This window comes from Notamacropus eugenii, chromosome 2, assembly GCF_028372415.1.
Source record: "Notamacropus eugenii isolate mMacEug1 chromosome 2, mMacEug1.pri_v2, whole genome shotgun sequence".
Taxonomy (NCBI): domain Eukaryota; kingdom Metazoa; phylum Chordata; class Mammalia; order Diprotodontia; family Macropodidae; genus Notamacropus; species Notamacropus eugenii.
In genome coordinates this window covers 252,691,211-252,715,153 of record NC_092873.1, presented here as the reverse complement: position 1 = coordinate 252,715,153, position 23,943 = coordinate 252,691,211, and the positions used below count along the sequence as shown (strand labels likewise).

The 23,943-nt window shown below is 38.7% G+C and overlaps 1 protein-coding gene across 3 annotated transcripts in view; it reads left to right on the top strand.

The window, feature by feature from the left end:
• Window positions 1-23,943, top strand: part of RSPH3 (radial spoke head 3) — a 111,941-nt gene that overhangs the window by 17,968 nt on the left and 70,030 nt on the right. Inside the window, exons 1-2 of one of the 3 annotated variants that reach the window (XM_072643821.1) lie at window positions 8,151-9,145; window positions 18,461-18,548. In XM_072643821.1, the coding sequence (XP_072499922.1) occupies window positions 9,030-9,145; window positions 18,461-18,548 (204 nt within the window). In that variant the 5' untranslated portion in view covers window positions 8,151-9,029. Of the gene's footprint in view, window positions 1-8,150; window positions 9,146-13,508; window positions 13,650-18,460; window positions 18,549-23,943 lie in introns of those variants that run through there. The other 2 variants (XM_072643823.1, XM_072643822.1) reach the window with 2 other exon arrangements.

Below are 23,943 nucleotides of genomic sequence, written 5' to 3'. Positions count from 1 at the left end.
GTGTTTAAAGTTAGATGATCAGGAAGATCCTGGCTCTGTTATTTATTTACTATGTGACCTTGATAAAGTCACTTAACCTCAAAGGACTGTTATTTCCTCATCTATAATAAGAGATAATGAAGTGGTGCATTTGGTAGAATGCTAGACTTGTAGATAGAAAGATGTCTAGGACATCCCAATTTACAATAAGGGCCTTCTGGACACAATAAATCATTGTCATGTAGTCTCTATTGTGATCCATTAGCTTTTATACATTATAATAAGATCAGAGAAGTCTACAAACCTGTATAAATGACATAGTACAAAATCTAGTATAAGGGGAAAAGCATGATCTAGGAGTCAGGAGACCCAGGTTCAAGTGCCAGACTACTTACTAGCAATGTAAACTAGTCCCATGGTTTCTCAGAACCTCGTTCAATCAATCATCTGCAAAACAGGGATAATAATACACTGAAAGGCAGCCTGTAGCTATAGATAAAGTACTCATAAAACTTGTTACTATGGTGTAGATAATGTTTTTATACTTTCTCACAGCTAATGGATGTTAATTCAGAATTTTTTTTTTTTTGGTGGGGATGGAGAAGTCTGAGGGAAGGGGAGCTTAAGAAATGGATCCTGTCCTTGCGAATGACTTTTTTTAAATCTAATATGAGGGCTGTGCTGCACTCAATCAAGAGAACTAATTGTCAAATTTTCAGTGTGAGATGAGAAAGTCAAGAGAGGCAGAAATGGAGCTGAAAAGGAATGCTGGAGGAGAGACATTTTTCAACATTTCAGTTTTTTAAATGTGAGAAATTGACAGTTATAAGATTTGTAAATACATGTATACATATACATGTATGTCTGTATGCATTGTTGACCTGAAACTTTGGCTAAAGGAGGCAAACAGGCTAGGTGATATGTAAATTCATGTTGTTTCTAGCAAGCTTGTATGTACCAGGTGCCAAAATGTAAGTTCTGACTTTCTGATACAAGAATGATCAGGTTTAAATATGTTTTAGAACAATCCCAACTCAGGATCTCTATGTCACTGAAATTTATGATCTCTATAAGTTTACCCATATTATGAGAAAGGAATTTTCTTAATAGAATAGGTAGTAAATACAATAAGAGAGTTGACAAAGTGTCAATCAAAATTATGACCCAGAATATCTGTGTTTTCTTTATCATTAACATGTTATAACATAGTATATGTCCACAAAATATTAAGATATGGAAAAAGTCCCATTATTCGGCTCAAGATTCTTATCCTTAGTGGTCACAAACAGAAAGAATGCTCTTAAGTCAGCCCCATCTGGCCTTGTTGACATAGGAAGAGGTATTCTCTGAGTTTACTCAGAGAACAAAGAAGATATGAGGTCCAGGTTCTTCTTCTAGTTAATTAGTTCAGGCTCTGGCCCTCATCGAGGTTATTTAATTGACATTAAATGATTATCTGTATGTATGTGCGTGCATACATACATGTGTAGGTCTCCATAGAAACATGGGCAATTCAATTTGGATAAATGTGGTGGGGTAATTTCTGGTATCAAAAAGCCTGGATTTTTCTCCTGGCTCTACCTCTGACTCTCCAGATTTCTCCACCATGCCTTTCCCTAGAAGTTCCCTTAAAACATCCTCCTAGCAGAGGCAGAGCCAAGATGGCAGCATAGAAGGATGGACTATTCTAGCTCTCCCCCGATAGCCCATAAAATACCTGTAAGAAATGACTCTAAACAAATTCTAGAACAGCATAAGCCACAAAACAACAGAGTGAAAGACATTTCCAGCCCAAGACAGGCCTGGAAGGCTGACAGGAAAGGTCTATTGCACAGGGCTCAGAGCAGAGAGCAGCCCAGCATCAGCACAGACAGGACTAGAGTAGGCTTCAGGGCGCAGAATCACAGATAGCAGCTGCAATTCCCAGATTTCTCAACCTACAAATGCCAGAAACAGCTTCAAAAGTCAGTAAGAAAGCTCTTTCACCTGGGTGAGAGGGTGAGAGCCCTGGCCCCAAGGCTGTGGCAGTCACTGCAGCAGTAGCTTCTTCTTTTGGAGCCCTTGGCCTACAGACCCTGGGAATCAAGCTGCTGATCTGGATCTCAACCCTGAGTGGTAGTCCTGGGGTGACGAGGAGCACTGGCATGGTGGAGCTGGTAAAGGCTCTGGAGAGGGAATTCTACTCACAGATCCTGAGCAGAAAAGCTTTGTGGTTACTCCCAGACCAGAGCTCTGTGGAAGCTCTGTGCTCTGGGAGAGTTTACTCCTCTCCCTTGATTGTGCCACCTTGGAGGAACTGAGAACTTACAGGTCCCTAGATTATACCCTCCACTTGACAAAGGACTCAAAAATCAAATAACTGACTAGGAAAATGCTCAAAAAAGGGGAAAACATGAGACTATAAAAGGTTACTTTCTTGGTGAAAAGGTATTTTCTTTCATCCTTTTGGATGAGGAAGAACAAAGCACACCATCAGAGGAAGATATCAAGGTCAAGGCTTCTACAACAAAAACTTGCAAAAAAAATATGCAATGATCTCAGGCTATGGAAGAGCTCAAAAAGGATTTTGAAATTCAAGTAAGACAGGTGGAGGAAATGAGAGCGAGCACAAAAAAATTATGAAAAGCGAGTCAACAGCTTGCTAAAGGAGACCCAAAAGAATGCTCAAGAAAATAACACCTTGAAAAATAGACTAACCCAAATGGCAAAAGAGGTCCAAAGAGCCAATGAGGAAAAGAATGCTTTAAAAAGCAGAACTGGCCAAATGAAACAGGACTTTCAAAAGCTCACTGAAGGAAAGAGTTCTTTAAAAATTAGAATGGGGTAGATAGAAGCTAATGACTTTATGAGAAACCAAAAAATTATAAAACAAAACCAAAAGAATGAAAAAATGGAAGACAATGTGAAATATCTCACTGGAAAAACAACTGACCTGGAAAATAGATCTAGGAGAGATAATTTAATAATTATTGGTCTACCTGAAAACCATGATCAAAAAAAGAGCCTAGACATCACCTTCCAAGATATTATCAAGGAAAACTGCCCTGATAGTCTAGACCCAGAGGACAAAATAGAAATGGAAAGAATTCACTGATTACCTCCTGAAAGAGATTCCAAAAGGAAAACTCCTAGGAATATTGTAGCCAAATTCCAGAGTTCCCAGGTCAAGGAGAAAATATTACAAGCAGCCAGAAAGAAATAATTCAAGTATTGTGGAAATACAATCAGGATAACACAGGATTTAGCAGCTTCTACACTAAGGGATCAAAGGGTTTAGAATATGATATTCCAAAGGTCAAAGGAGATAGAATTAAAACCAAGAATCACTGACCCAGCAAAAATGAGTATAGTACTTCAAGGGAAAAAATGAAATTTCAATGAAATATAGGACTTCCAAGCATTCTTGTTGAAAAGACCAGAACTAAATAGAAAATTTGACTTTAAATATAAGAATCAAGAGAAACATGAAAAGTTAAACAGGGAAGAGAAGTCTTAAGGAACTCATTAAAGTTGAACTGTTTACATTCCTACATGGAAAGATGTTATTTGAAACTCATGAGACCTTTTTCAGTATTAGGGTTGTTAGAGAGAATATATATATACATGTGTATATATATATATACGTATATATATATGAGAGAATATATATATATATTCTCATATATATACACATATATACATGTAGACATGTATGGGTATGTATGTGTGTCTATATTATATATGTGTCAGTATGTATATATACATGGGTATATGTATGTATGTATATATACATAGACAGAAGGTACAGGGTAAGCTGACTATGAAGGGAGAAAACCTAAAAAAAAATAAAATTTACTATGGAATGGAATGTACTAGGAGTAAGAGAAAGGGAAAAGTAGAATGTAGCAAATCATCTCACATAAAAAAGGGAAGAAAGAGCTTTTACAATGGAGGTAAAGAAGGGAGAGATGAAAGGAAATAATTGAGCCTTACTCTCATGGGAATTGGTTTAAGGAGGAATAACACACACTCAATTGGATATAGAAATCTATTTTACCCTGCTGGAAGGCAAAGGGGAAGGGGATAGGAGAGGGAAGATAATAGAAGGGACAGCAAATTGGGGAAAGGGATAATCAGAAGCAAACACTACTGTGGGAGGACACATCAAGGGAGAGAATGGAATAAACAAAGGACAGGATAGGACAGAGGGAAATGTGGTTAGTATTTTACAACATAATTATTATGGTAGTGCTTTGCATTGTTATACAAGTATGACCTTTATTGAATTGCTTGTTTTCTCAATGAGGTTGGGGGTGGAGGGAGGGAGAGAATATGGAACTCAAAGCTTTAAGAATGAATGTTAAAAATTGCTTTAGCATCAACTGGAAATTAAGCTACACAGGCAATGGAGTATAGAAATCTATTTTTCCCTACAGGAAAATAGAGGGGAGGGGAGATGGAAAAAAGGTGGGTAATAGAAGGGAGGACAGACTGGAGAAAGGGGTGGATGGGGTGCATGCTGTCCTGGGATGGGGGGTGGAGAGAGATGGGGAGAAAATTTTGAATTCAAATTCTTGTGGAAGTGAATGTTAAAAACTGAAAATAAATAAATTATATATTTAAAAAAAGAAAAAAAATCCTCCTACCTCATTGACCCCTTCTCCATTTGTGTGTTCCTCCATTTAGAGGCAGCCCTAGGTCCTACCTTGTGACTCCCATTTACACCTTGTCTTCCCCCATTAGAACATAAGTTTCTTGAGGGCAGAGATTATTTTTCTTTTTGCTTGTATTTGTATCCCAGATGATTTATTTGTTAATCATTGTTATTGTTAATTGTTAAAATAGTTAATACAATGCCTGGCAAACAGACTTCCTTTGCTTTAAAAGCCTGATTTTTCCATTTATTAAATTCAGAACCTAGAACAAATTACTTAACTAATCTGGGACTTTTTCTTCATCTATTAGTTGGAATAATTACCTACATCATAGATTTGTTTTGAGGAAAGTATTTTGTATACTCTACAAGTATAACGTAAGGTCAGTTTGAGTCAGTTTCCTCAACTGTAAAAAGAGGATGATAATAATAGCACGTACCTCCCAGCGTTGTTGTAAGACTCAAATAAGATAATATTTGTCAAGAGTACTTGGCACGTAGTAGAAACATAATAAATGCATATTTCTTTCTCTTTGTCTACATGACTAAGCCATTATTAGGCAATAGATTTCCTGGAAGACTACGGAAATCTATATTATAAATTAAACTGTATTTTAAATTTAAGGAAGTTCCCTATTCCAAGAAATTCTATAATGAATCCTTCTACAAAGTGAAATATAATCCAGTAATAATGTTTTGTAATTCCTGACTTTCATATGTAGTTTTCTCAAAGTCATGTATACCTTTACTTTTCAAAGTTGCCTTTACTATATAGGCCAATACATTCTGAACAAGATCACAGAAACACCAAAGAATGCAAAATGGAATATTCTTATAAGACTTGGGAACAAACAGCAGCTTTTTAAAAAAACTACTGTCTGGACTGTTCCACAGGATTTATACTCTTTTCTTAAAGGAAGGAAAGAAATGAGCATTTATTAAGAACTTAACATGTGCCAGATGCTGCATTATTTAAACAATATGTAGAATGATAATAACTCATAGTTTATTTCGTAACCTTCCTGCTCAGATCCCTATTCTTGTTGGACTTTGTCATCATAACCATGTCCCCAGCTCCCATTAAATGTCATTGTTTTTGTTATTTTTTAAGAAAGACAGTCATTTTGATAAATTCTGATAAATTTTGATATTTTTATATATGTTTGTGAATAATTTCCTCATCAAAAATGAAAGAAATAATGTCTTACCTATACTTCCAAGCTTGTCTTCTACCCCTCTTGCTAAACCAGAGGTCTAAAGTATATTACTATCAGAAATTGCATCAATAACCCATAGTGTTCAAAAAATGAACTCCTGGGATCATAGATTTAGAGCTGGAAAGGACCTTAATGACCAACTAATATAACTCTCTCGTTTTATATATGAGGATACTAAGGCCCGGGAACATTAAATGATTTGTCTATGGACAATAGATATTAAGGGGAAAAGGTAGGATTTGAACTCAGGTCTTCTCTAGAGGCTGTGTGCTCTTTCTGTTTCAATGCTAGCTTTGTCTTGTGGTAAAACACAAGAAAAAGAACCATATGGTTAAAAATGAAGCACTTAAATTAAAGTCTTAATCACCTTCTGTTTTACTTTTGTGGCAGTAGTGAAAGATAATCCAATTTTTGTTTTTCAATTTTCCATACACAAAGGGAAAAATTAACCAACTTTATACTGGCAATTTCCTAGACGTATATGCGAAACTATCTCACCCAGTGAATCACGTGTCTTTTGGGTTGTTTAGCAAGTCAGCAGTTCCTTCTGCTTTCAGCATTATTGTTACCTTTGTGTCAAGGTATAGGCTGAGATATAGGCTTCTATGAATACCATTAATTCCATTCCATTCAGATCTGCCATCACACATTTAGTCACAGATTCACCAAGTTCCCAAACTGACCATCTTGTATCCATTTTCTAGTCTTTGGGAGATTATTGAGGGTATTTGCCTTTGGTCAACATTCATGATTCTGAAGATCAATGCACCCTACTCACATGTTTAATTTTAGCGAGCTGTTGGTCATTTCATCCTAAAACCTATAAGTCTCTCCTATTAGAGAGAGTGAATGCTCCATGTTCTGGTAGGTCAAGTTTCCACTGGAACTGAGTAAAGCCCAATGTCACTGGTTTTACCACACTATGCATAGGACACATCAATGCTCATCCTTCCAGATCCATATGTAGAAAAGCCCATTGTAGCTTTATACCGTTCATTTAATAGTAGTAGGAATAATTTTTCTTTTTTAGCCTGTATGTGTTATTTCATTGGTGCGGGGATTGCTTGCAGGGACATAAGTAAACTCCCTCTACCACTTTAATTCTAATCTTAAAAACCGTTGCCTGGGGATGCTAAGTGTAATTAACTTGGTCCAGTTCACATGAGTTGTCTAAGGATAAAGATACAGAGTTTTGCTGAAATTCCCTGGTGAGGAAACTCCATCTACCAATGCATACTTGCACTTTCTCTGTACTTCTAGTCTTAAAGAGATGTCTAGGACATTGAGAGGTTATGTGATTTGCCCAGGGTGACACAGTCAGAATGGATCAGAGGTAGGACTTGAATGAAGGTCTTCTGACTACCTATTCCAGTAGTCTTATCTGCCCCACCATTCTGCCTCTCCACAAAGACAGAGTATGTCACAAACGGGACTTAAATCAAGGTCTTCTTGACTCTAAGAATGATTCTCTAGTAGTATTAATTGTAAATAATAAAACCTACAGGTTTGTTCAATTGTCCAGTTGGCATATTCCTACAAAGAGAAATGTCAATCAATTTTTTTAAAAAAAGAATGAAAATATGTTAAATACATTAGAAACTAACACTTTAAAGAGAAAATCTTTAAAAGCAGATAATCATACTATAATTATGTTCATATAATGCAAGCTTATTATGTGATAATGAATGTAATTTACATATGTTTTATATATCTGAATTTTCCCTCATCTTATTTTCTAAAAACCAAGGTGTAACTATTGAGTATTGCTACGTTTAGCAAAAACTTCTAAAGAATTACTGACACCTTGTGGCCAGAGCTTGTGAATTCACATAGTCAATTGGCACAGTAACATGAACTGAAAGATGAAAAAATGCAGAACCAAAAGTAGAGCACTTTGGCTAGTATATCACTTTACATTTAGAAGAGTTATGTGAGACTAGAAAGGCAGGTTGGAATACAGTTGGAGAAGGCCTTCAATTTTACTGTATTTTTAAAGAAAGGAAGGAACATTGCTTTGCTATTTAAATAATATGTCAAATGATAATAATTCACAGTGATTTTGATAAATTCTAAATATTTTTCTAAATTCATATTTTTTGCAAATAACTTCCTTGTCAAAAAATTAAAGAAATAAAGTATTATCTATATTTCTAGTCCTATCTTCTCACCCTCTTGTTTTGGTGTAAAGGACATCACTATCAGAGGTTCCATCAATATCCAAGGGTGTCCAAAAAGTGAATTTACAGGATCATGGAGAGGGTCTTCAATTTAACAAACATTTATTAAATTCCCTTATAGATAGATAGATGAGTTCATTTTTCACTTTAAGCAACACTTATTAAGTATCCCATGTTCCAGGTACCCAGGGGAGTTTAATAAATGTTGGCTGAATTGAAAGTCTTCTTCTCCATGATCCAATGAGTTCATTTTCCAATTCAACCAACACTTATTAAACACCCCATGTTCGAGGTTCCTAGGGAAGCTTAATAAATGTTGGTTGAAGCTCTTCTCCATGATCCAATTAGTTCATTTTCCAATTCAACCAACATTTATTAAATTTTCCTAAGTACCTTGATTATGGCTCCTTTAATAAGTGCTGGTTTAATTGGAAATTCAAAGGGCAGCATGGAATAAATATGCTCGGTGCTTGGAGGGAGTGGGGTAGAAGCTGGAAAAGAGAAGAGGAATGAAAATGGTGGCAGTCCCTTAGGAGAGGGAGAGTCCGCGTGCAGACAAACAAAGGATGCCCAGCACGGGAACACACACTCTAGCACGTGGCCCGGAGAGAATGAGAACGCGGCCTTATCTTACTACGCATGCGCACGCCCTGGAGGCGTGAGTGGAGACCAAGATTGACTAAATCCCCCCCGGAAGTGACGTAAGGTAGGGCGCCCCGCCCCTCTCCCTTGACTCCCGGAATTGCTTACCTTCGAGACGCCGGGAGAAAGACAGAACTTCCCGTTGCCGAGCAACAATGCCGGTCGCTACGGGCGAGCATTGTGCGGCGTCTGCAGGGTCACTGGAGTGGAGCGGAGTCCCGACCACCTCCCCGGGCCGCGTCCCGCCCCTCCCGGCCCACTTTCTCCCCCCACTGAACTTCTGCTCGAGGCACCAGTTGTAGCTCACGGGGCCGCCCAGCTCGACTGCCTTGTGCTTCCCAGCCAAGCTGGTGGACAGGTCGGCGGCCTACTCCCGCCACAATGACCTCCACCGTGGCCGACTCCAGCTCCAGACCTACCGGCACCTACACCTTCTCCAGCAGGCCCCGAGCCCTGACCGGCCAGCGCCGCCGCTACCGGGAGTGCTTCGGGTCGTCGTGAGTAACCGAGGCCCCGGCTTCTCGCCTCCCCCGTCCCCCGTCCCCAGCCAGGCGCCCCGCAGCCCATCTCCCACCCCACCCCCACCCCGATCTCCCCTCCACGTGCTCCCCCCAGAAACACTTGGGAAGCTCCCGGCCCTGGAGAGTCGCGGGGAATACAAGTCAACAAGCAATTATTAAGCGTCTGCTGTATGTGCTTGTCACCTGGCTAAGTGTCGGGGGTGCAAAAACAAAAGACTTGGTGCTCCCTCGGAGTTCCCCTTCTGAGGGGGAGACAGCTTGCAAACAACTATAAACAGACTAGATAGGTGTGGAATAAAATGGGGATACTGCAGAGGGAAGACACTAAGATTAAGGAGGCCCGGGAAAGGCTTATTTGTAGAAGATGCAACTTTACCTGGGACTCCGAGGATGCCACGAGGTGGAAATGAGGAGGGAGAGCATTTCAGGCACCGGAGACAGCCAATGGAATGCACCAAGTGGGGAGGTGATGAAGTGCCTGGTCAGAGGAACAGCAGGGAATCCAGTGCAGAGTAGCGCTCCATAAACCACCTGGTATTATTTACATCGGGGCTGGGGACTACGTAAAGAACCGAGGCCAGGGCTCAAGTGCGGTTTCTGATGTAAATGAACTGTGTGATCCTGGGCAAGCCACTTCACCTCTTTGTGTTCTAGACAACTCTAAGGTTGTTGTGTTTGTCTTTCCTTTTCGAAGAGGCCCATGACATCAGAGAAACGCTGACAGGACTTGCAGTTGGCTCTGAGGAAGAGGTTCTTAGCTTTTTTTGTGTCATGAACTCCTTTGGCAGTCAGGCAAATCCTATGGACCCCTTCTCAGAATGTTTTTTTAAATTCATAAAATAAAAGACGTAGGATTACCAAAGAAACCAATTGTATTGAAACGTAGTTATCAGAATATGTTTTAAAAACCAAGATCACAGACTCCAGATTAAGAACTCCTGCTCTAAATCACTGGTCCATTCCCTATAAGATATGTTGCAGACCTTGCTATCAAAGAGCTTATTGCATTGTAATGGGGGAGAAACAACATGTATACAAATTATTATAATACCAGAGACCCTGGTAAAAAAATTTAAGGAAGAAGAGATTCATTTTCCCTAGGGTAATTTGAAGTAAGCTTATTGAAGGAGGTAGTGGTGCTTGAGTTGGAATGTAAAAGAACAGGGGAACATCAACAGACAAATTGAGGGGGTGGTTACCCTATCCCAAATGTGGTAACTGGCATGAACCAAAGAGATAAGAAAAGGCAGAATGATAATGAGGAAACTTAGAACGTTGTTCAGTTTGGCAGAAACTTGGAATATGTGAAGGGGAAGTAGGAGTAAAGTTGGTTATGCTTCTGAATTGAGTTACTTAATGCCTAGCATTAAGTATCCTACTAGGTAGGTGTCAGGCACTGGTCTGGGCGCTGGACATACAAAGACAAAAATAAAACAGTTCCTGATCTAGGAGAGTTTACAATCAGTGGGGAAAATTTAGTTACATATTTACATAGAAGTACATACAAAAGTGAGTCAAATATTTAAGTGCATATTATATGCCAGACACTGTGTTAAGCTCCAGCCTCCTTCTACCTTTCTAGTCTTCTTTCGCCATAGTCCCTGCCACATAATCTTTGATTGAGTGACACTGACATCCTGCCTATTTCATGCTCAAGACATTCTGTCTCTGGACAGGGAACATTCTTTCTGTCTGCCCTTCATGCCTGGAATGCTCTCCCTCCTCCACTCCAACTACTGACCCGGCCAGCTCCTTAAAGTCCCAAATAAAATTCCACCTTCTATGGGAAGCCTTCCCCAACTCCTTCCAGGGCCTTCCCTCTTTTGTTTATTTCCTTTTTATCCTTTTTATAGTTTGTTTTATATGTATTTGCTTGCACGTCATCTTAGATAATTGGATTTTTAGGTCCTTGAGAAAAGGGACTGTCTTTTCCCTCTTTTTTATGTATCCAGCACTTAGCACAGGGCATAGGAAAATAGTAGAGGTTTCATTAATGTTTGTTGTTGATTCATTACAGTCATGTCTGACTTTTTGGAAACCCATCTGAGGTTTTCTTGGCAAAGATGCTGGAGTGGTTTGCTGTTTCCTTCTCCAACTCATTTTACTCATGAGGAAACAGAGGCAAACAGGGTAAAGTGACATGTCCAGGGCCAGGTCTTCCTGAGTTTACTGTATCTACTGGGCCACCTCCCTGCCCCTCAATAAATGTTTATTGATTGATTATTCTTAAGGAGTTTACTGTCTAATGGGAGAGACCATGCAAACAGCTGTGTACAAACAAAATTTACGGAGATTTCAACAGAGGGGAGGTGCTTACAGTAAGGAGAATGGGAAAAGGCTTCTTGCAGAAAGTGGGTTTTCAGCTGAGACTCAGAAAAGAACCAGGGAAGCAATGAGCACAGATGAGGAGGGGGCAAGTTTCAAGAATGAAGGACAGCCCTGAAAATGCCAAGGGGGGAGAGGCAGAAATTGCAAGGAGGTCTGTGTCATTGGATCCAAGTGGGTGAAGGGGAAGAAGGCAAAAGAAGACTGGAAAGGTAGAGGGCTATGGCTGTGAACAGCAAACACCACCTTACATTGGATCCTAGAGGTAGTAGGAAACCACTGGAATTTATTGAGTAAAAGGATGATATGGTCAGACCTGTATTGTAGGAAGATCAGTTTGACAGCTGAGTGGAGGATGAATTGGAATGGGGGAAAGACTTGGGGCAAAAAATAATGAAGTCAGAAAGGAATGTTATAATTAGGAGGCAGAGTTTGACTTTAGACACAGTTGAGCTTCTGGTCAGAAAATCAGCTAAAGTGTTTAAAAGGCAAGCTGGAATTTCTGAAGTTAGCTAGTTTTGAGAATGATTAATGTTTTAGAAACACTGAATCTTTTTGTGATATGAATAGTATCTGTCTTGTAAGTGTAGATATTTATCTTTAGGTTTTCTTAAGGTGGGGCATGCTTGTTTGGGAAGGTTTATTTGTCTGGCCTAGTGTTTCTCTTCTTTGAAATAAGCATCAGGATGTCTTTCAAATTTAGATTTTGAGCTGGAAGGAACTTTAGAGGTAATCTAATCTAGCCTCACTTTATAGGGCTAGAAATCAGAGCCTGTCGATGCAAAAGCTGCTAGGTGTACCAGAATTCAGTATTTTGGCCCTAAGAAAACTCCTAAGACTAGGGATCTTAACCTAGGTGTGACTCCTGACTCTCATCTCTCTTCCCTACACCCCAAAATGTCTAATCCATCTCCAAGTCCCCTTCTTTCCTCTCACATTGCTCCGGTATAAGCATTCATCACTTCATGCCAGGATTATTGCAGCAGACTGTTACTCGAGCTCCTTGACTTGAGTCTTTTCTCAGTATAGCATCCATTCTTTTGTCAGACTGAGCTTCCTATGGCTTTTCCAGTGTCCCTGAGAGTGATTACCTGTTACCTCTCCTGGTCAGTAAATTCCAGTGTCTCCCTATTAACTCCAGGAATGAATGCAAAATCCTCTCTTTGGCTTTTAAAGCCCTTCACAATCTTGTCCTTCCTATATTTTACTCCCCTATAAATATTGAGGCAGTTGGGTAGTGTAGTGGTTGGAGCCCTGGATCTGGAGTCAGAAAGACCCAAGTTCAAACCCTGCCTCAGACACTGTATTTAACTATGGGCAAGTCCCTTAACCTCTGTTTGCCTCAGTTCCCTCATCTGTAAAATGGGGATAAGAACAGCACCTACCTCCCAGGGTTTTTGTGAAGATCAAATGAGGTAATATTTGTAAAGGGCTTAGCACAGTGCCTGGCACACAGTGGGTGCTTAATAAATATTTATGGACAGACTGACTTGTGAGCAGGCACTATTTTTTGCCCTTCTTTGTATTAGTAGACATTAGCTCAGTGCTGGCACATAATTGGCATCTGATTAATGCTTGTTGACTAGACTCTTTCTTAGAAAAATGTTTAAAAAATTTTTAAGTTAAATACATGGGACTATAAAGGAAACCAATTATATTGAAATACAGTTATCAGAATTAAAAAAAAAAATCATGGACCCCTACATTAAGAATCCCTGCAAATCTGTAGTTTGAATTTCTAAATAAGCCTCTTTTTTAATGAAAATAGATTTATACATATTCAGACCTAAATTGTACCCAAATATAGTTCACCATTCAACCAGCAAGCATTTATTAAGCTCATACTGTATTCCACAACACTATTTTAGGCACCATAGTAGGTGAAAGGGATATTGATAAAGATAATAATGAAACCGTTCCTGCCCTTAAGGACTTTGGGTTCTAGAGGGGAGACACAGTGTAAAAAGCTCCTGGACAGACAGGACTATTAGATTTTTTGCCTTTGTGTCCCCAGCTCTTAGCCCAGTGCCCAGCACAGAATTGTGGCTTAACAGATGTGCTTGTTGAAGGATATGGGATACCAGTACCTTGAAGGCCTCTTTGGTGGGGGAAGACACTAAGCTGGCCCATGATGACAAAAGGCCTCAATTACAAGGTAACACTTGAGCCATGCTTTGAAAGAAGCTAGAGATTCTAAGAGGTAGAAGTAAAGAAGGCGTGTGTCCCAGGCATTGGGGGCAGCCAGCCTCTGTAAAGGCATAGAGATGGGAAATGGAGTTGTCATGTTTGAGCAACAGCAAGAAAGAGAAAAAGCACTGGTTTGATTGCATTGTAGAGTGTGTGAAGAGGAGTAATTTAGGATAAGTCTGGAAAGGTTAGTTGAATAAAGGTTGTAAAGAGCTTTAAATTCCAAGCAAAGGAGTGCAGTTGATTCTAGAGGTAACCGAGGAGCCAGTGGAATTTATTGAGCAAGGGAGTGATGTCTGACCTATGTGGTGTGGAGCTTGGATCAGAAAGGAGAGAAGCTTGAAGCAGGGAGACCAATTGGGAGTCTAATGCAATAGTCCAGGTGATAAGGGCCTGGTGGCTTTGTGAATGGAGATAATAGAATGTGGCTAAATTCCTTGAAAAAAATGGTCTACAATTTATGCCTCTACTTCCTCTCATCTCCTAAACCCTCCACATTCTGACTTCCGACTTCATCATGTAATTGAAATTGCTCTTACAGAAATTACCTATCATCTCTTAATTGCCAAATTTAATGTCCTTTTTCTCAGACCTCATCCTTCTTGAACTATATCTTTTGAAGCTGTTGATCACTCTCTTTTCTTGGGTACTCTCTCATTTCTAGGCTTTCGAAACAATGTTGCCTTCTGGTTTTCCTCCTACTTATTTGGCATATGGAATACCTCCTCCATTTCCTTTGCTGGATCTTCCTCCAATTTGCTCCCACTAATTGAGAGTGCCTCTCAAGGGTCTGTCATGGGGCACTCTTCTCTATACTAACTCTTGGTGACCTCATCAACTTCCTTAAGTTCAGTGATCATCTCTAAGCAGATGATTTCCAGATCAGTAGTCCTAATCTCGCTCCTAAATTGCAGTCATTGATTGCTTATGTGATAGTTTAAACTGAATATCCTCTAGACATCTCAGTGAGTCCAAAACAGACTGACCATCTTACCTCGCAACTCTTCCTCTTCCCAGATTCCCTTACTGTCCATGGCGGCATCATGGTACAATCACGGACTGCTCATCCGCTCTCATTTCACACTTCCATTCTGTTGCTAAATCCTGTCATTCTACCTTGGCAACATCTCTCATGTACAGCCGCTTCTCTGCTTTCAACCATGATGCAGGACTATTACAACATCCTGCTGGGTGTTCTTGCCTCAGGCCCGTCCTCAACTCCAGAAGTGATCTTCCTAAAGCAGAGGGCTAACCATTCCCCCCACCCCCCAACTCAGTAAACTCTAGTGGCTCTCTGATGCCTCCAGGAGCCTCTCTTTGGCTTTCAAAGAGCTTTACTTGTTCCCTTCCAACATTTCCAGTCTTTTTGTACTTTTCTATCTATTATGGATTTCAGTTCAGTAACACTGATCTACTTGTTCCTCTTACATGACTCTGCCTCCCAACTCTGAACCTTTTCACTGGCTGTCCCTCATTCCTGAAATGTTTTTCCTTCTCACCTCCACTTTCTGTGGAAATCACATCTACCTTCTACAAGAGGCCTTTCCCAGCCACTGTCTCCCACCCCCCCCACCCCCCCCATGATTTAGTTCTGAGTTCACCATCAGTTTACACTGTATATATTTTGTATGTACATAGCTGTTTGTCTTTTGCTTTCTCCATCAAAATATGAGCTCTTTAAGGACAGAGAGTGTTTTTACCTTTTTTTGTATTTCTGCACATAGCTGGCAGTAAGTATTTAATGAATGCTTGTTGACTAATACAGATACCCCCAAAACTTAGCAGCTGATGGGATGAGAGCAAGTTTCAAGGGGTAAATGAAGAGTTGAAAATAACTCTGAGCCTAGGTGACTGGAAAGATGGTGGTGTCCTTGACAGAAGTAAGAAAGGTCAGAAATTCACACACAGATGAAAATGAAAAAACTTGTAAATCCCTGATTCTATTTTTTTCTATTTATTTATGTTCATTTATTTATCTGTTTGTTTAATTCATTCGTTCATTTATTTATTATTCTATTTTTCCATTCACAACATACACTTGGGTACCTTTTAACTGTATGATGAAAAATATCTAACATTCAGAATTACCAATAACAAGATATGTTTTTTTTATCTTTTGAGAATGATGTGTTTCCCATCATAATAGAATTTAAGCATGTTCTCCATGTGGGTGGGTAGCAGTATACCTTTTAGAGTGATGTGAAACTTTTTGGCATGGATTCCACATACATTTGTGTCCTTAGGTCAACATAGTTTTCTTCAGTGCATAAGTCTGAAAGTACATATCTGTTTTAAAGTCATGAGCAATTTCATGCACCATATGCTAGAAGGGAAGTTTTCGTAGCAAGTTGTCCTCTGCTTATGAGTAGGCAACAACATATTATTCACGAAAACCTGAGCAGAGAAACGTGAAAGATATTATTAAAGAACGGTAAGACTAGAAGCAGATGAGCAATTGTGACCTGTTTTCTTCATTGGTACCCATTCAATGTCAAGAGAGCTAGAGAAAGTTCCATAGTGGGTTGCACGTTATCAGTGAGGGACTTCAAAGAAATGTCTGGTGACAAGGGAAAGTGACCCAGGATGGGGATGAGGAATGATAGATGAGCAGCCACTGTATTTCACTGTATTCTCTTATCCTAAGTGAGTACCTAAATAAACCTTGGCCTAAAGGGGCCAGGGTCTCCCAGTGCACCCTGGGTCATCTCCAGTCATTCTGATGAATATCTGGTCATTGAATTCAGATGACTCTTGAGAAGTGAGACTGGTGAACTTGCACAGCCGTTCCTCACTCAAAACAAAGTCAAATGCCAGTCATGTCATCATTTCTCTGATGGCATGGAGTTCTTTGGCAGTGAAGGACAAACACAACAGTAATATAGCAGAACCTGGACAGGAGTCACATAGCATTCAGAGGGGCCATGGATGTGCTGCAGTTTGCATTAATCGGTACGATCCAAGATCCATGTGATTATTTGGGGCAATACTTCTCATAATCTTGTTTCATCTTTATAGTGCTTGGCAATTATATTTGTACTCAAATCTGATGTCTTCCTGGGTTACCCATGAAATAGGTCATCTATGTAGGTAATCTGTAATGCTAGTTGACAGATAAGGAGATTGAGCCCTCAAAATTCAAGTGACTTCCTCAGCCACAAAACTAAAAAGCACTTGAATCAGGATTAAAACCTAGGTCTTCTGGCTCCAAATTCAGTGCTTCTATTTGAGGGGAGGAATCTTTGTCATAGTCATTTCAAAATCAGTTGTGGTACTTAGTACCATACTACTACTAGTACCTGGTATCTAGTACTCAGTACCATCAGCCGTTAGAGCAAAAATCAGAGTAAATACCAAACTTGAAGAAAGGACTAAAATGCAAAGAAAGCTGGTACTCTGCCCAATTTAGAGCAACTTTTATCCTTTTAAACCTTTTAAAACAAACTGTTGACTCTGAAAAATGAGACATACAAGAAGGAAGACAAGGACTAAATATTATTATTTTTTGGAGAAGCTTAGCTGATAGCAAAGATTGGCCACAATGAAAAAAGCCAGAGAATCCACAAACTATCTTTGCTAGGAAAGACAATCATCTTGCTAAAATGAGGAACCCTTTGTAAGGTCCCTTGAGAATCAATTCCTTGAAATGCATCTGATTTATATCTTATCCTAGTGCCAGTGTGGAATGATCTGGTCAGATTTGTGCCTCAGGAAGATTATTTTGGTAGCTGTGTGAAGGATATACATTGTAAAGGGATGAGATTGTAAGAGCAAGAAGACCATTTATTTAGACTAGATGATAATGACTTGAACCTAGGAATAAATGATGGTTCTGTGAGTGGAGAGAAAGAGGATAGAGGCAGACAGTGGAGTTGTGGTGATAGAACTTACAAACCTTGGGGGAAGAAGGATGAAGAGTCAAAATAAGATGGTTCCAAAATTAGACAGTTAAATTAATGTTAGTAGGTAGTCTTAAGACTGTAAATCCTAAGAATTCTGCCACTGCCACTTCAGAAGCAGAGAGGGGCTGTAAAGGGCTGAGGGGAGTAATATACTTTTATCTGTTTGAAGAATAGTCTTTATAAAAAAAATTATTTGGTGGCTAATTGTCCATGATGGGCCTTTCTGTGCTTAGGATTTGGAATCATGTAAGATAAGTTCTTTAGAGGTAGGAATTGCTGAACTTTTTCTTTTGTTTCTGTAGCACCTAGCACAGTGCCTTCTTGTACATACATGTGATAAAGACATATTTGTGGAGTTGATTGAGACATAGGCATTATGTCACTGGGCCCATACAAAGCCTTTTCAGTTTAGCAAGACGTACCTAGATATTTTATTGTGCCTTTGAGAAGGCTCAAAGTGTTACTCCCCTTTTAGGATGATGTATCAAAATAGAACTTTAGTGATTTTTAAAAAATTTTTTTAAACAGATTTTTTGAAAAATTAATTTTTAACACATTTAATAGACTGAGGTGATAGTAGATTATCAGATTTATTTTTTAAAAACCTAAACACCAAACAACAGTGAGAATACTAATTTATTTATTAAACATAAAAGTGGTTCTCTTATTGATTTGTTTCACATCCTCAAATGAAGCAATTTATCATTAGTGCCTAACAGGCTCTATTTTTAAGTGAATCAGTTTTCACATATAAACTGTATTGTAAGAAAAGTATTCTTTTAAAATATTTATCCTGGAATAAATGCTATCAATACTTAATTCAGCTTTACAAAAAACAGAGTTAATAATTAGTGGTCATTTTAAATTTGACTTTTTCTAGAGATGAAGAACCTATTCGCTATGGAAACATTATGTATGACAGAAGGGTTATACGAGGCAACACTTATGCTCTACATACATATCCACCGGTAAGAGCAATTTGCACTTGAATTTGCAATTGAATACTAACATTATATTTTGAAAATGTCAGTATTTAAAAGCATTATATTATTTGTTGCTATGACAAATAAAATATTGCCATCATTTAAGAAATAGAAGTATATAAGTTAACCTCTTTATTTTATATTTCTTATACCAAAAATAAATTTCAAATACTATAGGATTTTATGAAACAGGTATAATTACCCAACCACCTATGCAGTGTAGAATTATTCAACATAGGCCCCTCCCCAAAGATTAGTGAAAATTTACATGTTTATCGCATATATTTTTGGTTACTTATCCATGCCTAAATATACTCATTTTAGTTTATAACCCCTGAAGAAAGTAAAGAACTATGTCTGTATATCATAGAACCATAGCATTTCATTGTTGGAAGGGACCACATAGAGTATCTAGTCCAATATTTCCCTAAATAGTATCGCTTCAATATTATATTGAGCAAGTGTTCATTCCTCCTTCCCTGGAAGACCCACCTTTGAGGGGTATCCATCTACCTTCCACCATAGCCCATTCCACCTTTGAACAGCTTTAATTGTTAGGAAATTTTCATTTACATCAAACCTGAATCTCCCTTTCTAATTTCCTCCAATTTTTTTTTTCATTTTGCCCTCATGGCCAAACTGAACAAAACTGATTCTTCTATGAGACAGTCCTTCACAGACTTGAAACCAGCTGCCATGGTAGCATCGTGAATGGGGTGCTGTACTTGGACTCTTGAAGACCTGGATTTGAACTCCCCCTCAGCTGTGTGACTCTAGGCAGTTTACTTAACCTCATCTATACAGTGAGACTCTGGGGCGTAAAAGGTCCCTTCCAACTCTGTGATCCCAAGTTAAACATCTTTCATTTCCTTCAACAGACCTTTAATTGGCATGGCCCTTCACCTTCCTGGTCACCCTTTTCTGAGTGCTCCCCTAGCTTATCAGTCTCTTTCCTAACATGTGTCACCCAGAACCGAGCTGAGTATTCCAAATGTGGTCTGACCAGGGCAAAACAGAGTGGAACTTCATGCCTCTTTTCATGCAGTTTAAGATTATATTAGCATTTCTGGCTGTCATATGATACTGTTACGTATATTGCATTTGCAATCTACTAAGAAAAATCTTCAGATCTTTTTCCAGTGAATTGCTATCTAGTCATACCTGTTTTATATTATATTTGTGTCATTGACTTTTTGAAGCCTACTATAAAACTAAACTAATACCTGTTGAATTTCAGAGCCAGGAAGACTTGGGTTTGGGTATTGCTTCCTTTGCATATTGTCTGTATGTCCGTGGGCAAGTCTCTTAAAGACTTAATGCTTTAGGCAACCCTCTCAAGACTGTTACTTGTAGAAAAGCCACCAGCTTGCATTGGTAGGGTGAACTTCCTCAGCCAAAAGTATTCTGTACCAATAAAATCATAGGCCTAGTCCCTATCCTAATCTTAAATTTCATCTTATTAGATTCAGGTCCACTGTAGCTTGTCAGGAACTTTTTAGATACTGATGATCATTCAACATGTTAACTCTTCTTCCTGTCTTTGTATCATCTACAAAAATCGATAAGCAATGAGAGATTTATACCCTAATCCATGTCACTAATAAAAAGTAAAAAATGACATAAGGCCAGATACAGATCCCTGAGGCACACATATCCTGCATTTCTTCAACTATTCCTCACATGATATGATTTTGAGACTCTTTAATGATTCTTTATAATACCTAATCCATCATCAAGTCATGTTTATCAGTCACTTCAACTTTCTAATATGGGAGTGAATATTTTTAAAATTTCTAATGGTGATAATAAAGATATACTTTACAAAATCCAATGATCATGCTAATTGCAAACTCTTGTAACAATACCAAAAAGTGTTTTTTCTAGTACAGGGATTGGCCTTAAAGTAAAACCACCTGTTTTTTCTCATATTATACCTTACTTTAAAAAAATCTCTATTGGTGTACTTCTTATTTCCTACTTTTGTGCTTTTAAACTAGATTGACATGTGCAAATAGTGCAAATAGTGAAGCAATCATGTGCAATGATTGTCAGTAGAACGTACATACATACGTAACTAGATCTCTCTTTTCATCAATGTTGATACTCCCTTCAGTATTGCAGATTACAACTTATCCATGCCTGCCTTACCTGTGCAGTTCTTGTCAATGTACTTCCTTAAATTTGACATGGGATCCAACCCCTGTCTTTGTGGAAGGATCAGATGCCAAGGTGATGCCAGAGTTTCAAATGTGGATGCCTGGAAAGATGGTAGTACTAGCAACAGTAATAGAAAAGTTAGAATAAGAGGTAAGTTTAAGGGGATTATAATAGAGTTTTAGACTGTTGAGTTTGAGGTACCTGGAGGACAACCAGGTAGAAAAATCAAATAGGTACAAATGCATTTCTGGAGCACAAGGGAAGACTGAGATTTAAAACATATAATTTTAAATCATCTGCATTGATGTGATAATTGAAGCCACTGGAGGTAATTAAATTGGCAAAGGAGAGAGTATAGAAAGGAGAAAGGAGAACCAAGGTCAACAACTGGTGAGATGAGGCACCTTCTTTTAAGGAATGTGAGAAGGGTAAGGGAGAAGTTTGCTGAATTGTTACTGTTTAAGCTCTAGAGCAGATTCAAAATTGAAATAAGGCTTAGTTTCTGCTCTCATGGCACTTATACTCTGTCTAATAGTGGAATAAAGATATAGGGCCTATGTCATAGGCACATTAAAGTAACACATAGCACATAGAGATTTAAAACAAAGTAAAATGTTAGGTTGGAAGCAAAATAAAAATAACTCCATTTTGTTTGTGCTTTCCTGACAAACCTTGTGCAAGTATTATTCTCCCCATTTTACAGAGGAAGGAGCTGAGGCCCAGAGAACTTAAATGACTCACCTAGAGTCAGTCAGTGCAGACATTTATTAAGTGCTTTGTTACGTACTGACTGCTAGGTAAACAAAGAAAGGCAAAAACTGCCCCAGCTTGCAAGGAGCTAAACATTCTAGTGGGAGGGTCAGCAGGTAAATAATTAAGTACATGTAAGATATAGACTAGATGAAAGATGATCTCAGAGATAAAAACACTGGCAGCTAAAGAGCCAGGGAAAGGCCTCCTGAAGAAGGCAGGATTTGATCTGAGGCTTGATACAAAGAATAGAAACTAAGAGGCAAATTGTGAAGAGAAAACCATTTCAGGCATGAGATACTGAGACAAGAGATGGGCTAGCTTGTGTAAGGAACAAGGAGGTTAGTGTTACTGAATGGAAAAGAGTGTGTGTGTGTGTGTGTGTGTGTGTGTGTGTGTGTGTGTGTGTGTGTGTGTAAGAAGGTCAAGGGAGATAGTAAAAGTGTAAAGAAGCTTGAAAGATTGAAAGAGGCCAGGATATAAAGAGCTTTAAAATGCCAAATCCTGGCAATACAGCATTGGAGGTAAATTGTAGTTGATCAAGCAGGGGAGTCACACGTGTCCAGACCTGTACATGAAGAAAATCACTTTGGCAGCAGGCGTGGCAGGTGAGTGGAGTGATGAGGGGTTTGAGCCTGGAAGAACAATTAGAAGGCCATCATGTAACTTTTAATGAAAGAAAGGACTTTGAAGCATTTCTGATGAAAAGTCCTGAGCTGAGGAGGACATGAAATACACAAATCCAGAAAAGTCTAGTAAAGCAAATTCATTTGAGCAACTGAAAGGAGCCTTGTGATGATGTAGTATTAACATTCCAGTGAGGAGAAGAAAAGAAACAAGTGTTTCTTTAGAACCTTAGTATCTTCAAAAGGGAATTGAAGGAAGTAAAAAGCAAAACAGAGGTCCTGGTAGGGTTTAGTTTCTGTTCTGAGAGTTTAAGAGGAGAAAGAAAAGGGAGGGTAAAAAGAGGAGTATGCTAATATAGAAAGGAAGATGAATTAAATTCTCATTAAATATGTGAACATCTCATATTTGGAATATGAGAAAAGAATATACAGACTTAGAAGAAGAGGGAGAGTGGACATCAAGGGGATTGAAAACACACATGTACAACAAACAGTTTGGTAAAGGAATACAATAAACTAAACAGGAAAACAGGTGGAGTGTTTAAGAGGGAGGATCATATCAAGGAGAGCTCAGTCACATGCAAAACAAATTTACATATCCTGAAGGGAAAAAGAAAAAGCAAAGAATTAGGATCCCAGAAGGTTAGGTTGCCTTAGATCGCCTTTTAGACAATTGAGGAATGACTAAATAAATGGTGTTATATGGACATAATGGAATATTATCTCACTTAAGAAATGATGCAAGAGACAGTTTCAGAGGCCTTGGTAGTTTGAATTGATGTAAATGCAGTGAGCAGGAACAAGATAAGTTTATACGAAGGCAACAGCATATAGAGAAAAATGACTGAAAGACATAAGAACTAATCAGTCATATTTTCAGAGAACCTGTGGTAAAACATGTTACTCACGTGTTTGGCAGAGGGATGAAGGGCACAAGGTACAGAAACAGACATTTTTGGGCATGGTCACTGAGGCAGCTGGTGGAGCAGTCACTAGGGAACTGCACTTGGAGTTATAAAGACCTGAGTGCCAATCTTGCCTCAAACACTTTAGCTGTGTGACCTGGGCAAGTCACTTAAACTCTCCATACCTCAATTTCCTCATCTGCAAAATGGGGATAATGATCTAACTACTTGTGAGAATAAACTAAGATAACATTCAAATCATAACTCACTGTATAAATGCTAGCTATCATTATTATTTTGTTGGAATATGCTTAATTATTCCATGGGGTTTTTTCTCATCCTTTCTTTCTTTTGGTTAATTGGGGATATAGAGGAGGGGGGAAGAAAAGAGTTGGTGATATCCCTGAAAAGAGGTCCATTAAAACATTTGTACAGAGGCGCAGAAGAGAACAGAAGGAAGCACAGAGAAGCAAGACAGTATTGAAAGTAACATGAAGAATTTATTATTTACATTTTGGGAAAAACAAGAGGTTTGAAATGGAGATTCGTGGTTTTATTAAGAATCTTATTTTTCTCTTCTGCTTCAGATGGAAATAGTTTTTTGGTGTTTAAGTTCATAATAAAAGATATGTAAATTATATAAATATATGAAATATAAAATAAAATTTAGAAGGCTGCCACCAAAAAAGACTTGCAGTAATTCAAGTGTGGGAGGTGGAAGATGCTAAGGATTTGAACTAGAGTAGTGACTGTTTGAATGCACAGAAGAGGACTTAAGAGAAGAGTAGACAAGACTTGTTGATGGATTGTTTATGTGGGGTGATAGTTGAGTTGAAGATGACACTGGGGCAAAGCTGAGTGACTGGAAGAATGGGGGACTCAGAACAGTAGTACACAGCAGTCATGGAAGTTGAGTTGAGGGAAAGGGTTTGGTTGGAGAAG